The sequence below is a fragment of the Psilocybe cubensis genome, chromosome 7 (assembly GCF_017499595.1).
Source record: "Psilocybe cubensis strain MGC-MH-2018 chromosome 7, whole genome shotgun sequence".
In the NCBI taxonomy this organism is placed as follows: Eukaryota; Fungi; Basidiomycota; class Agaricomycetes; order Agaricales; family Agrocybaceae; genus Psilocybe; species Psilocybe cubensis.
In genome coordinates, this window is record NC_063005.1 from 3,397,190 (window position 1) to 3,411,729 (window position 14,540).

General features: G+C 47.4%; 1 protein-coding gene across 1 annotated transcript; it reads left to right on the forward strand.

Moving 5' to 3' along the window:
• Positions 1-437: 437 nt before the first annotated feature.
• On the forward strand, positions 438-2,576 carry JR316_0008560 (GATA type zinc finger protein asd-4; the record flags this gene model as incomplete). Its single annotated transcript, XM_047894273.1, has 2 exons — positions 438-1,487; positions 1,551-2,576. 2 exons carry the CDS (start codon positions 438-440, stop codon positions 2,574-2,576), a joined length of 2,076 nt encoding a protein of 691 aa, XP_047747588.1.
• Positions 2,577-14,540: the final 11,964 nt, after the last annotated feature.

Consider the following 14,540-nt stretch of genomic DNA (forward strand, 5'->3'; position numbering starts at 1 on the left):
GCAGCGTAAAAAAAAATGGGGTGATCTGGGTGTGTTGTGTTTGTGCCCCATCACCCATCACATCAACACCCCCCTGCGAGAGCGAGCCAGGCAGCACGGTTCACCTGGTTGATTGTATCAAAAAAATTGTCGACCCGCTATAGACTCAGAGATCGCGACTATGGCCTTGTTTAGCGGGTGAGCACCAGGCTTAAATACGGATGAGTGAGTGATTGTTGACCGCATCACTCCAGCGACTCGTCAAAGGAGGATCATCACCGGCCAGACGCCGTCATCGACCCAGCTCTGCGTTCTGTCCGTCTCGTCTCGTCTCATTTCTTTTCAATCACCACTGATCTTTTGTGTAGCTCGCATCAAGTCCGGCGCCTGATAAGAAGCAGCAGCAGCAGCAGCAAGACAGCCCGGCTGACAGCCATCATCAACAGACCCAGCAGTCCATGCCGCATCGCGTCGACCAGCACTCCTTCCAGATGGCCTCTTCCCCGTTCGTCCTCTCTCCTCCTCCTCTCTATTCTACCCCTCTTAACTCTTTTCTCGCATACGACAGACGCACAAGGCACTTTGACGCCAATGGCAACCACCGCGTCGGCTCGCCCCCGCCGCCCATCGCGACCATGTCCACATCCACATCCACATCCACCGACCCACACTCTCACTCACCCAGCCCCTCTCTTTCTGTATCCATCGACCGTTCCTCCAACTCGACGCCGCACATCCGCCGTTCGCCCCCAAGCCACCAGGCATACGCCAACACGAGTGCCAATCCGACGTATGACGGCGTGATGCCATCCCAATCGCAATCAGGCGGGCGTCACGCGAGCGGTGGCAGCTCAAACGCGAACGGCAGTAACGGTAATAATAGCTCCAACGCGCACAGCAACGTCAACGCCAGCAATGGCACCGGCACTGGCACTGGCAGACAGGATTCCGCCCAGCCGGTGCAGCATCCTGGGTATATCTACTCCCCCAGCACATCCTTTGATCAGCACCCGCGGTACGATCCGCACCACCACCAGCAACACCACTACGCCGTCCCGCCCCCGCCGCCCTTCGGCCACCCGCACGCATACGCTTTGCACCCCATCCACCACACCCACCCGCTCCAACCCGCCCCTGTCGGCGCTGGCCCCGGAACGACGCATCACCCGCACCACGCCGTGCAGCACCACGCACACGCACACCCGCACGCGCACCACGCACCGCATCATCAGGCGCTGCCGCATCATCAAGCTATGGGATCTGACTATGTTGGGCGCGGAGCGTATCCGTCTGGGATGATGCCTGGTGCGCCGCATGGGCATGTCGGGCCGCATAATGGACATGGCCATGGGCATGGACATCATCCGCAGGGAGGCCAGCCTGTTACTATTGTGCATACCGACGACGCAGCGACAAAGTTGACGGATGGGATTCGGAGGAGGTGTTTTAATTGCTGCACGACCGACACGTCAACATGGCGCAGGTCGAATTTGAGTCCTGGCAAAGTGGTATGTTCCCACTCCTTTTTTTTTTCTTTCACGTTTCTTCTATAAACCGTATATTCTATTTAGCTCTGTAACAAGTGCGGTCTATTCGAACGCACACACTCGCGTCCGCGCCCTGACCAATTCCCACATAAGCGCGGCCCGCTCGCGGGGTCCACGCTGGGCGCTGCATCGGGCGTCGGCCCGCCTCTCCCTTCATCCTCCTCTTCTACATCCACCACTTCTTCGGGGGTGGGTGTGGGGAGACGAACGCCGCCCGGTGCGAACCAGCTGCCTCCTATTAATTCTAGTTCTGGTGTAGTGGGCGGGGTGGGTGTGGGAGGGACGGGGGTGCAGGGAGGAGGAGCGGGGTATCAGTATAGTCATCAGAGTATACCGCCTTTGGGCGGGGAGTATGCGCAGCAGAATCAGGGAGGTGCGCAGGGGCAGGGCGGGGCGCAGGGACAGGGGCAGGGTGGAGCACAGACGTTGCCTGGTCTTGGAGCGTGGCATGGTGCTGGTGCTGGTGCTGGTGCTTCTTCTGGTACCACTGCCAACGGCAACGGCAACGGCAACGGCGTCGAAAGCAATGCAAATGGAAATGGAAATGGCAATGGTGCAGGAGAAGGAGGAGGAGGAGGAGAAGCGCATTCGCATCCTTCGTCTGCGACGGGTACGCCCCTGTTGGGGTCTAGGAGGTCCACGATGGATTATACACACGGGCACGGGCATGGGCATGGACATAGTGGGCATGGACATAGTCCGCGGATGTCCCCGCGCGAGCGGGAGAGGGAACGCGAGAGGGAGCGCGACCGCGATCGCGAGAGGGAGAGGGAAAGAGATAGGGATAGGGAGCGAGATAGGGGGGACAGAGATAGAGGTGATAGGGACAGAGACAGAGAGAGGGGGGACAGGGGGGAGAGGGAGAGGGAGTTTCACGATTTATCGTCGAATGCGGCTGATAAGTTGCGAAGTGGGATTTCGTCGCCTTTGAATGGTGTTGGTGTGTTGCAACAACAGCAGGGGCAGCAACAACAACAACAACAGCAGGTAGGAGCAGGAGTAGGAGGAGGAGGGGGGGAGGGAGAGGGCGGGAGGACGACGCCTGCATAGGCGTGTAGGGAGGGAGGGGTGGCGCTGGTACTGCAGCTCCGGATGTGGGGGGAGGGGGGAGGGGGTGAAAAATATGAAAATATGAGAGGTGGAGGAGGAGGAGGTGGTGGTGGTGGTGTGCTTGGATTTTGGATTGCTTTTTTTCTTTTTTTTTTTTTTTGTTATCTTTTGATTTCTTTTGACTGCGTTTTTGACTCTTTTTGTTGACAAAAAATCTAATCGTTTCTTTTTCTTTTTACTTACTTGTTTCTAACTCTGCTTATTTCCTTTCCTACCTCGCTTGCTTGCTCACTTGCTCGTTTGCTTCCCTACCCCGCCTCGAATGTCCTATGATCCTATGAACTGAACTCGTCTCGTCTCGTCCTATCTATTCTATTCTATTATATTCTGTTATATCCTATGCCTCCTTCTCTCCCTCTCCCTGCCTTCTGTCTATCCGTCTCGATTCCATTCCGTCCACGTCTTGTTATTGATACTGTTACTGTTTATCCTCTACCGTCTGTTTATCCGTCTATCCGTTTATTGGCTTGTCTACCACTCGACTTGACTCGATAAAGAAAGTAAAGAAAAATAGCGTAATAGTACAGAATTCCGGTTTTGATTGTTTGATTGATACTATTTAGTGTTTATTGGTCGTGTATAAATCTTCTTTTCTCTTTTCTCTTTTCTCTTTTCTCTTCTTTTTGTTTGATTTGATTTTTCGAATTATCCCTATCCCTATCCCTATTGCATTTCTACTTCTACTTCTGGTTACTAGTTCCTATCCCCATCCCTTTCCCTTTCTCGCTCGTGTTTGTGTGTTAAAGTGTTTCTACCAGTCTAATTATCACATCCCTTCCCTCTCCTCCCTCGCCTCTCTGTTTCATAGTTTCATAGTTGACCGTATATGCGTGCCATGTATACGTATATATCATATCTATTTATTTGCGGTCTTATGTCTTGTGTGCGCTTAAATTCTGATTGAGTTGCGACTTGCAAATGATTTAATTTAATTAACATTAAATACAATTAAATGATGGTGGATGTCTGATGTTGTGCGGTTGTCGACTTGTTGGATGCTTACACTGGGCCTGTCTGATCTGTTAGACTGTTGACCATCGGGCGGGCGTCATTTATTATTCAATTTATGTCACCCACAAACAAGGTGCAATACGCCTCCAAGCACTCTCTCCGGGACTCGGCACCCGAATCTCGAAGCTCGGAGCTCGTGAGGTGAGGAGGCGAAGAAACGAAGAAATGAGGACATGAGGAGGTGGAGGTGGAGGTGAGGAGGTGGAAGCGAGAAGAGAGAAGCGAGAAGATTAAGCTAAGGAAACGAGGAAATGAGGAGGCGGATGCGAGAAGGTGAGGGAACGAGGGAACGAGGTGAGGAAGGGGAAGGGGAGAAACGAGGAGGCGAAGAAAGAAGGGAAGGTGAGTAAGGGAAGGCAGGAAGACAGCTAAAAGAAGCAAGCAAACAAGCAAGAAAAGAAGGAAGGAAGGCAAAGTGGCGAGGAGAATAAGAAGAAGAAGAAGGACAACGTCAAGGTCCGAAGCTGGAAGCTTGCAGACTGTAAAGAGGGAGTCATAGCTGGTCATAGCTACCCCTATCGCTGCCGCTGCCTCCCCATCCTCACCGCCACCTCCTAGACTATCATATCAGATGAGGTGACGTCGACGCTCTAAGCTCTAAGTCTCCTCTCCTCTCCTCCGCTCCCCCCTCCCTCTCTCTTCTCCCTCTCCAAGCCCGAGTTCAAGCCCAATAAATAAAAAATGATCGAACCACGAATTTAATATTAATTTTACATACAGAGTCCAGTCCTACACGAGCTGATTCGCTCATATATTAACGTTGTGTAAAGACTGGATATTATATTAAGGGCGGTATTATATTATTTTGACAGGGCATGGCAAGGGCGAAGAAAATGACGGGCGAAGCATGTTAATGTTAATAAGAATAATAAAGTTACTTCACTGACAACTGACAACTACAGCTACGGCGCGAATCCGTGCTATTCAACATCGACAGGACAGGGAACCTCGTCCGTCTTCGATTTTTTTAATAATGAAATAGAATTAAAAAGAAAGGAAAGGAAAGGAAAAGGATACCGGACCTTGGTCCACCTCAACCGAGCCAACAGCATCGATTAATATTTGAGGTAGCGCTATTACCTTTCCAATCATTATCAGAACGCTAGCACTTCCCTTCCCAATTACTCGCGCGCCACCCGCACCCGCACCCAACCCGCACTTGTATGACTATAACCCCTCCATCCTCCACGTCCACGTCCACGTTCACGTTCACGTTTCTGCGTTTCATTCTCATTCTCGTTCTTATTCTCGTTCTCGTTCTCGTTCTCGTTCTCGTTCTCGTTGTTATTCTCAGTCTTGTTCTGGTGCCTGGTATACGTCCCGCTTTACCTTCCATTCCACTACATTACATCACATTACATTCTCCAAGCGCCGCATCGTTCTCGTTCTCGCGTCGAATTATTAGAGTCGAATCGAGTCTGACCAACTCCTAGTCCTATCCCTATTCCAAGTTCAAGTCAGCGGCGTATAGTATCATAAATATCTCTTCCTCTTCTTTACTTCTCGGTCCAGGACATGACGATGACGACGATGACGATGCGCGCCCCTGTTCGAAATTTTGATTCCAACTTTACAATATACAATATACATTTAATTTTATTTGATTTTGGGACCCATCGAACCTTTCACGTCGGACGTCGAATTCGCGAAGGTGGCGTTGACCCACTCTTTCTGCCATATGCCATATGCCAAACACCATATGCCACATATACGCCATACGCCATCTGGAGTCCGACTCGCTGCGCCGCTCAGCCGCTCAGCCGCTCTCCTATGCACCCACAGGACTTTCGGATTCGGACCGGACGCGTGCAGTGCAGTGCATTGCAGTGCAGAACTTACTTCTGACACTGCGCCAATTTTACCTCTACCTGTGCGACCTTTACCCTATGAGACCCTATGGCACTATGGCACTGTCAAAATTAAAGCATCCCACATAATTCAATATGATATCCTGATACTGACACGACCCACCTCGCATTTCCTATCGCTCTCTTCCCGAATCATATACGATTTCAATGTAAACTGCGAATAGCATGTGCAATTTTCTTCCTCGTCGTCGTCCTTCTTCAAATACAATCATGATCATAATCACGATCAACAAAAGAAAAGACAAAAATCAGCACGGCACCGCGGCCTCCCGATACTGATGCTGATTCCAAGTCTGATTCCAACTCAAGTCTGATGCACACACACATCATGATCCAGTCCATTCCAACTCGCGCTTCTTCTTCTTCCATGTTTTTTTAATTATCGCGAGTACACGCTGAATCATGAATATCCCGAACAGGACAGTCTTCTTTCTAAATTGTTCTGATGATGTTGATGCCAGTGAAGTTGATGATAATGAAGTTGATGATGATGATGATGATGATGATGATGAGAGTTGACAATATCAATGATACCTCACTCAAGGTTCAAGGTTCAACGGTCAACGGTCAACCTGCGTCCTGTGCTCTACAGAGCTCATCATATATCAGCGTATCAGATACAATATCACCATAACCCACATACACCTATACCAGCTAGCTAGCCAGCTATCCCAGCTTTATCTTCGTACACAATCAATTATCAACTCCATCTTCCAATCTTCCAAACTAAAATAAACTTATCAAAAACCACATTACCCAATACCCTCCCTCCCTCCCTCACAATTCAAACTCTCATATTCTCATCCATTCAACTTATTCTCTCATGCGACACCGCCCCGCCCCGTGCCCGTACCCATGAACCCCGCACATATCATTATCATTATCATTATCAATAGTATTAGTATTAGTATTAGTATCAGCGCGTTTTCACGTCTTCAAATATTTATACATTTATATACATTTATATATATACATACACACCCTCGAAACCCACCCACCAACCCTCCAGCCAATCCATCAACAAATCAACCGACCAACAAACTAAAAAGGTAAAAGGGAAAAGGGAAATACAAGGCAGAACAATTTCTACGCGAGGCGAGACGCGAGACGCGAGACGGCAGACAGAGACAGAGATAGACTGGGATATGCGGCGCGAGCTTCGTTTCTCAGGTTCAGGCTCACACTCCACTCGCGCGCGCGGGCGCGGGCGCGTCAACGCCATCGCAAACAAAAATGAAAACGAAAATGAATAAGGCAAGGGCGGGTATACAGGCGATGGGTACCAAACTCGAAATCGACTCGGAGGTCAGGTCAGGTGTGTGTATCTGCGCTGCCGCTTCCGCTTCCAAATATTCCTATCCTCCGCCTCAGCGCACACGGTACTCCGGCCGGCTGTTATCTGGTAATGGTATTCAATGTTGGTATAGGAACAGTTCAAGCTTAGCGCTCAGCCTCAAAGATATGCATTCCTCTTCCTCTTCCTCTTCTTGTTTCTGTTTCTGTTCATGGTTCTGTTTCGCTTTGGGTAATTGGCCTATACATAAACTTCCATTCCATTGCATTACACTGATGATGTACATATCTATCTCTATCCCTATCCCTATCCCTATCCCTATCTCCGGCGTTAATCAACCAATGCGTCGGGACATCATTTTCAAAACCTTTTAACCTTCAACAAATCGCGTGCGTTTCGAGTCGAATGTGAATGTGAATAAATCATAAGATTGGGCTCATCAGGAACCAGCACCCCCTTAGGTAAGCAAAAGTTGGCTTACCTCCGAACCTTTTCAACCCTTCTGCACTCACACTATTCTACATTTTTGAACCACAGATATGTAGGTTATGCTTCTTTGAACACATCTGTGGTTTTTTTTTTCAAAAAAATTTTGATCTCAAGAAGTTATAAAGATTTTAATTTTTTTCCTTTTTTTTTAGTCTAACACGTCAGAAATGGTGTTTTCTCGAGTTTGGGAGATTTTCGAAAATTTGACAATGTTCTTTTGGCCGCTTATATAATGGTACACGTGACCACACGTGACAATAAGTCACGCCTAAGTAATACCTCTCAGACTCATTATGGACTTCCAGAGACTACAATTTGACCTCTGAGGTGTAATTCTATTATTGTGGGCATAAAGGCTAGTAGTAAGGATTGTATATGCACATTTATGAATTTTTTTTTTTTAAACTTTTTGTCTGAAACCATTTTCCGTCAACATAACTTTTGATTTTTTTTTCGAGCTGGATTTTGGCCGCTCTTGGCGCCAAGCCCATTGATTACGTAAGGGTGCTGGTTTCTGATGAGCCCAATCTTAAAAGGGATCTGCCTCTATTCCCTGGCCAAGGGATCCGGCAACATGACCTCATCACATTCACGTTAAAAGCGTATCCCAATGGTATCCCAGCTGCGCGACGCGACGCTACGTACGGATGACATAGCGCATTATAAATGCTATCGTACACTGAATGCGCCTAAGAATCCGGGCGATGGCGCAATGATTTCGAAGCGTCGAAGATGACTGACTGTCATTCAGATTCAAACCTGCAGGCCTACAGGCCTTGGAAGTTTACGGTATGTTTTGATTCAGATGATGGTGTTATAGTTATCCCCGGAGCCAAGTACAATTGACTTGGCAGAATCCGTCGTTGCAGTTACCAGTAAACGTACCATTTAGTTATATAGAACATTGTTCGTTGTTCGATGTTCATTGTTCATTGTTCATAGGGCGATACTAATCACCCTTTCAAAGAAAACCCATCACCATCCATCTCAGGCCCATCTGTGCTATTTACATTTCACAAAGAATCAATAATCATTAAAACAAAACCGTCTGAATCAAGCCGGCCTCTCACCTCCAAGGCTCCACTGAGTTAGTAACACAACATGCCCTTCAAGTTCCTTACCCCATATTCACCCAATTCTGATCGATGTCGTACAAGCGAACTGATGGCAACTGATCGCTACGGAAGAAAGCGTGTTGTGATGTGATGTGATGATGCGTCCATGGACCATTTGATATTTCTTTTTCCACATTTTTTCCCTTTTCCCGACACCCTTTTGATCGAAGGAAACATTAAAACCCGCCAGCCCTTTTCGCCGTTTTTGATCCGCCAGACGCAAACACCCGGCGTAACTCCAGGTGTGGGCAAAAACTCGTTATAAATCTAATTTGTTGCTTACTTACGGCGAAATGTACCGCCGTGATTTTTATTGCTGTTTACAGTTTCTGACCCGAAGGCGATCTGCAGTAAGAATTACCGGTGGGAGCCGCTGTGATGGATCATTGTGGATTATGATGCCTGGGCATCACTTGGTGTGGACTTTGTGCATACTCAAGTATAACAAGTATGTATGCGTACGTATACGGCGTGCTGTCGCTGTCGCGTCGCTGAAACGAACGCGCGGTGTGGATACACCAGAGAATGGAACCCAGAACAAGGTGATCCACAGTGGCGACGGTGACAAGGACAAGTGTCCTCTCCACACAGCTGGGAATCACACGGACTTTGGCGTACCCCGTCACATCCATCCATCCTGCGAACGTTTTCCCAACCCTATTTTTCCTCTCAAAAGGTCAATGTGAAACCCAGTTATACACGAGGGTGATTATCTATCGCCATTGATAGAGTTGGAATTACCACTGCATGCCCACCCAAACCGACATTTATAGCACACAAAGCTTCTTTTGCAGGGTACAGCACCCATCGTATGTGGGCTTAATATATTAATGGAATTGATTCCGTCTCGTTTCATCTGATGATATTTGATTCGGCGCTTGATAGTGAGCACAGTGAAAGAATAATTTTAATTGCCCTCTGATTGCGATGCGATTTGCGTCTGTGGCTCATCGTTGGCGCCTGCCAGTGCCACTACCTCGAAAATCCAAGTACCCTGAGCCCTGTACCATTCCTCTCCTATTTTCGAAGCTCAGGGGGGGAGGGAAGCTACCCCTTTGATCCCAAGGGCTCGGCGCTTCAGAATACCCTGTTCTCAGATATGAACGCCCCAAGTACAAAGAATCAGAGCTTATTACGATAGCACCGCACCGAGACCCATTTCCCGTCTAGATGTGGATAGCCAGCCCTTCCCGAAGCACAGGCAGAGCTTCTTGGGCGCACGTACCGCGTGGACTCAGGGATCGAATTCATCCGGACAGTCACGCCGCAGCCAACGCAGTCCTTGCTTATTCGAGGCATTTCCATGGCTTGCCCGGCCTAGCCTATTACAATTGCGTGACCACACCCACACCACTTCCACCGAGTCCTACTACCCAGTGCTACTAGTCGGATACGCTCAGCGTCCAGCGTTCAAACGCCTGTCGTGTGCGTTCTCTTCTTTCATAGAATCCATTGCCACGCCCGTCTTTCAATGACCTCCCCCGGGTCTATTGTTTTCTTTGTGTCATCTGTCACTCAATGCATGCTTCTTTCAACTTAGAGTTCTGGTGTGATCGACGATGGTATGCACCCTCAATTCTATGCAGTGCTGCTCATCGAGCTGTATCCGCCTCTTCAGGGTATTCAATCCCATTCCTCCATTGTTTTGTTGCCGAGGTTGAATACCACTACTGCACGGAGTGTTGACACTTTGACATCCTCGTTCAAAATTAAGGTTTTCTTCCCTAGACTATTCGTATACGGCCGTTTCAAGTCCGGGTGATGACATACACAGGACGATCCAATCCAAGCCCACCCAGTTCAACTGCACTTGCCTGCCCTTTTACCAACAGCATTCGGCGTCTTTTCGGGAGTCTCTTACTATATAGTTGTCGTGAAAGAATATCCCAAAAGATGAAAGGTTATAAGTAACCCTAGCTCGTGGTATATTCGCTATTGCGTCCATCGATCACATTTCTCATGCATCAATTTCCCGGGTCAATACATCATAAGTTAGGATATATAAATGACGTTATATGCAGTAACTCGCAAACAAACACATGGGACTGTTCCTCGCACGATCCTGGGTCATTTGCCCTTGATGCGACCAAAAAGAACCCGTCAATTTGCACAGCAAGGGCTGCAGTGATTGAGTCGTCCCATCGAATTCCGCTTCGTTTGTTCTCCGTGATGGACGTGTCAGAACCGTCCGTCATTTTGTGCACCACTCAAAACAAGACGCGTACCGTATGCAAAGTGTTTTGTGCCCTGGAAAATCCACCTGGTCATCCACATACCCCCTGCTAGCGGCTGCTATTCACGTCATGTTCATTTTTCGTTCCTGGTTATATATACCTATTGACGACACGACAATGTAAGTATCGTCAAAGGCCACACAAACAACTGCACATTATTATGTGCTTTTCTAGATATCCCTTTCTTCAAACCGGAGTTAGGTCAAGGTGGACCTTGGCACTTTCGCTCATGTTCTCCGTCCAAGCCCAACTAGGAAGAAGGCAGCACCCTGGCGCAGTTCTGGGAAACTGGGTGCCCAGGACTCCTTTTCTCCGGTGTCGGGGTTTCATAAGCCTAGAAGGTCGATAAATATCTACCTCTTTCCATTCATTCATACTGCCTTCTCTGGAACCCCCCATGACCATTCCGCCGATGTAGAAAAGCAGCTATGAGGACGTGTACAAGACTGCTTTATACTTACCATGGCTGAACTCTAATCTATTTTAAGAACATTCTCTGAATCCGCCACGCACATGGCAAGGACATGCACCAATGATAGTACCGCTAGAACCGCAAATTTCGTCAGGCCACAATTAAACTTCATATGTGACTCTGCAGCTCAATCAGCGTCCCGGATCGCGGCCCATCAGTTGCGCAACTTCTTCCGTGGAGGTTTTTTTGTCCCCAGCGGCGAATGAAAGGACGTAATAGTTTACACGGCCAATTGACGTACGTGGTGCGTGAGCACTAAGAACCAGGGGATACATACGCTCAAGAGCTTTGAATGAGCTTGCGTGGATAGACCACCGCACAAAAGGTTCAACAGTCTAGAACCCTGCGGAAAATCGCTTGCAAACTCATTTGAGTCATTATGCACTTTAACTGACGTTCGCGTAGTTGATTCCAGAAGCATCATCTCGGCGGTTGATTGGCGCCTGTAATCGGACCATCGAATTGAACATATCATCAGACTCAGTCCCAAGCTTACGCTTAGACATCAACTACACTATTTCACAGGCTTTATTAATCTGACCTAAATCAAAACTCTATCCATCGACGTGATCTTCCATGGGTTTTCATAGAAACTATTTCAACGTAAGCCATTCTACAACCAGAGAGCCTCATGCATAGATGTGCACTGTGACATGTCCAAAACGCTTCAAACGTCGCGCATGCTGGCGTGGTGTGCGCGATCGACACCAAGTTCTCATGAGCATATGCAAGCAATTTCATAAATTCGAGGCTCCATACGCTGGTGAGATTTAAATTGTACCCGGTACAAGTCGCTACTATGAACGTAGTTATTTCAATTGCGGAATGCGTTGCGAGACAGCTCGAATCCGATGCAATGGTGCCAGGAGTTCATCTTCCAGTTGAAAGGCTGTCAATGGGGAAATGGAATACGACCCACAGGTCGAACTACGTTCTTAACTGCTATAAACTCTGACTCCGACTGAACCAGCTAGACCTGGGAGTCCCTTCTTAATATAAAGGACCAAATTAAGAACGACACTGGCGCATCTGATGATGGAGAGGGGGACGCATCAGGAAGACAGACGTGAGAGCAATTTCATAATGGGGAAATAGATGAGGCGGATCATTCTTCATCACATCGTTGATCTGACATCAATGATTTCTTGTTCGCCTTCAAGAAACACTATGAATACGAGCAAACCTGTGGTCCGCCATGATATATCAATATCAAGAACACTGCACCGAATACTATACCTCAAGCTTCGGGAGCTTGCTCTCAGGTTGAACGTGTCACAAGTTGTCCAATGTGAAAAGGAGTGTTAATTTAATGGGTTCAAGGAATTCGGCAGTATCCGCAATGGATTTCCGTAAACCAGTTCGTCACCGATGGCAGTGGTGGACGGGTTCCAAAGGAACAACCAGATATCCAGTTAGCTTGGGGTGAGAAACTTCAGCGATTAAATGGCTCTAGTGGTGGGGGTCTCAGACATTTTTACAGCACAGATTAGCAAGAACAGGGAACCTTAAAAGATACGACAATGTGTGTATTTTCATCCACAAATGTGTTACCATATTTTGATCTAGTGTGCTAGTATGACATTGAATATTCTATGGTTTGTACTAAGCTATCCTGCGCAAGCTGCCACTCAACGGCTTTTTCCACACCAATACATCCCACAGTTCTGTATTCATATGTCACAATTGAAATGGGTGAAAATCGGGGTTCTTGTGGAGAAACCCCAGGCAAGGACGTCCCATTGGGACGCGCAGTACCGTTCTAATTAAAGTAAAAATTGAGCTAATATCAACCTTGGCTCAATTTAACTCGGGTACCATGAACACGGCGCAATTGACAATGATAATTACAGCTCAAAGCTGGCTTTAGATAGGAGACGGAGGACATGGAAAGTGAATTTGGCACTAGCGGCATAAGCCAAGTTGTCACAACAATTTAAAGTTGGAATACATTGAAAAGATACAAAATTTCGCTGAAGGGGTTTGTTTGAACTTTACTAAAATCAACCTCATAAGAATGATGCGATTTAGGAATCAGAGTTTGGGACCGTCACAGTGATTTGATTAATGTTGCACACTAGTCATTTAAATAAGTGTGTGACAGGGTGTTTCCGCGTTGAGATTTCTAGTTTTGTACTACGGATCTATATAGTATATTACAAGTCATTTGCTTGATGTGCGCAATGGTAAATGTCTTTCTCTCCATGAGAAAGCTCCGTGGTGTTTCAATATTTCTTTACAACGGTCAAATTCACAATTATCGATGTCTACCAGTATAGGATTAAATTTTAACGGCAATGTTGTCTACGTTTAGACGAGAAAATCTCTGACAGACTCCAACTTGCATAAGGTTAATCAATCACTGGCTTGGGAACTCCGACACATGCGGCGCTTCTGTTCCTAAGTCAACCCAGTTTGCTCCCTCATCATTGTCCGTAACAATGGAAGTCTGATTCCAAAGGGCAGCCTGAGTAGCAGTATAACCCAGAATGTTCTATGATACGGCGTTGTCTTACAGTTACACTGGCCCTGTCGAGGTTGATGTGCTTTTAACCCTCAAAGCCGGTGTGATGACTATAAATGTATGTTGACACCAAAATGGTAGCTGCAGTTTTTTTTGCGGTTGTAAATTTTAATGCGTACATGGGCGCCCAATTCAATGCTATGGCTATACATCATTGTATCCACTGTTTAATACCGAGATGTTGAACAGCTATGACATTGATTCTGAAATCTATGTCACTGATGATCATAGTTCGATTTAGTAGCAGGAATATTCCAATATAATGGCACAGATAGGACTCAAATATCATGCAGGTAGTCATGTACAAAGATTTATTGATTGCAACAGATGTGCTATAACGTTTTACCCTTGAAGCTTGAATGGTTGTTGACCTTTTCAACGATGAATTCTATACAACTTTGAGTAGTCACGTGACCTCGGTCATGTCGGTCAGCCAAATGTGGATTTCTGTCTTGCTTCTTGCCACCACTATCATTGGCCCCTACACAATTTGTTCACTGGTTCGCTTGTTTTTGTTCTTCAAATGGACATTTCAAATATGGACAATGCACCCATTGACAACTTTCCCCGCCTTCCATGGGAGATAATCGAAAACATCATCGTTTCAGCTATCCAAGTGCTCGATCAACTATCCGTCTCAAACATAGTCCTTCTATGCGTGCAGCCCGCGCGACGGGTGAGCTGCTGGTGACACCCATGGTGTGTCAGCCTGGGCACCGTTCAACTCATCGGTTGTGTGGCCTCTTACCTACAATCCCTCCTCTCTCTCTGTGTGTGTGTGTGTGCAGCGTAGACGGGTGGTCTACAGTTGATGATCAAGGTGCGTCATGACCGTTCTACTCATAGAACTTCTTACTTTGTGTGTGCAGCGGTTGACGGGTGGCCTGCTGTTAACAAACA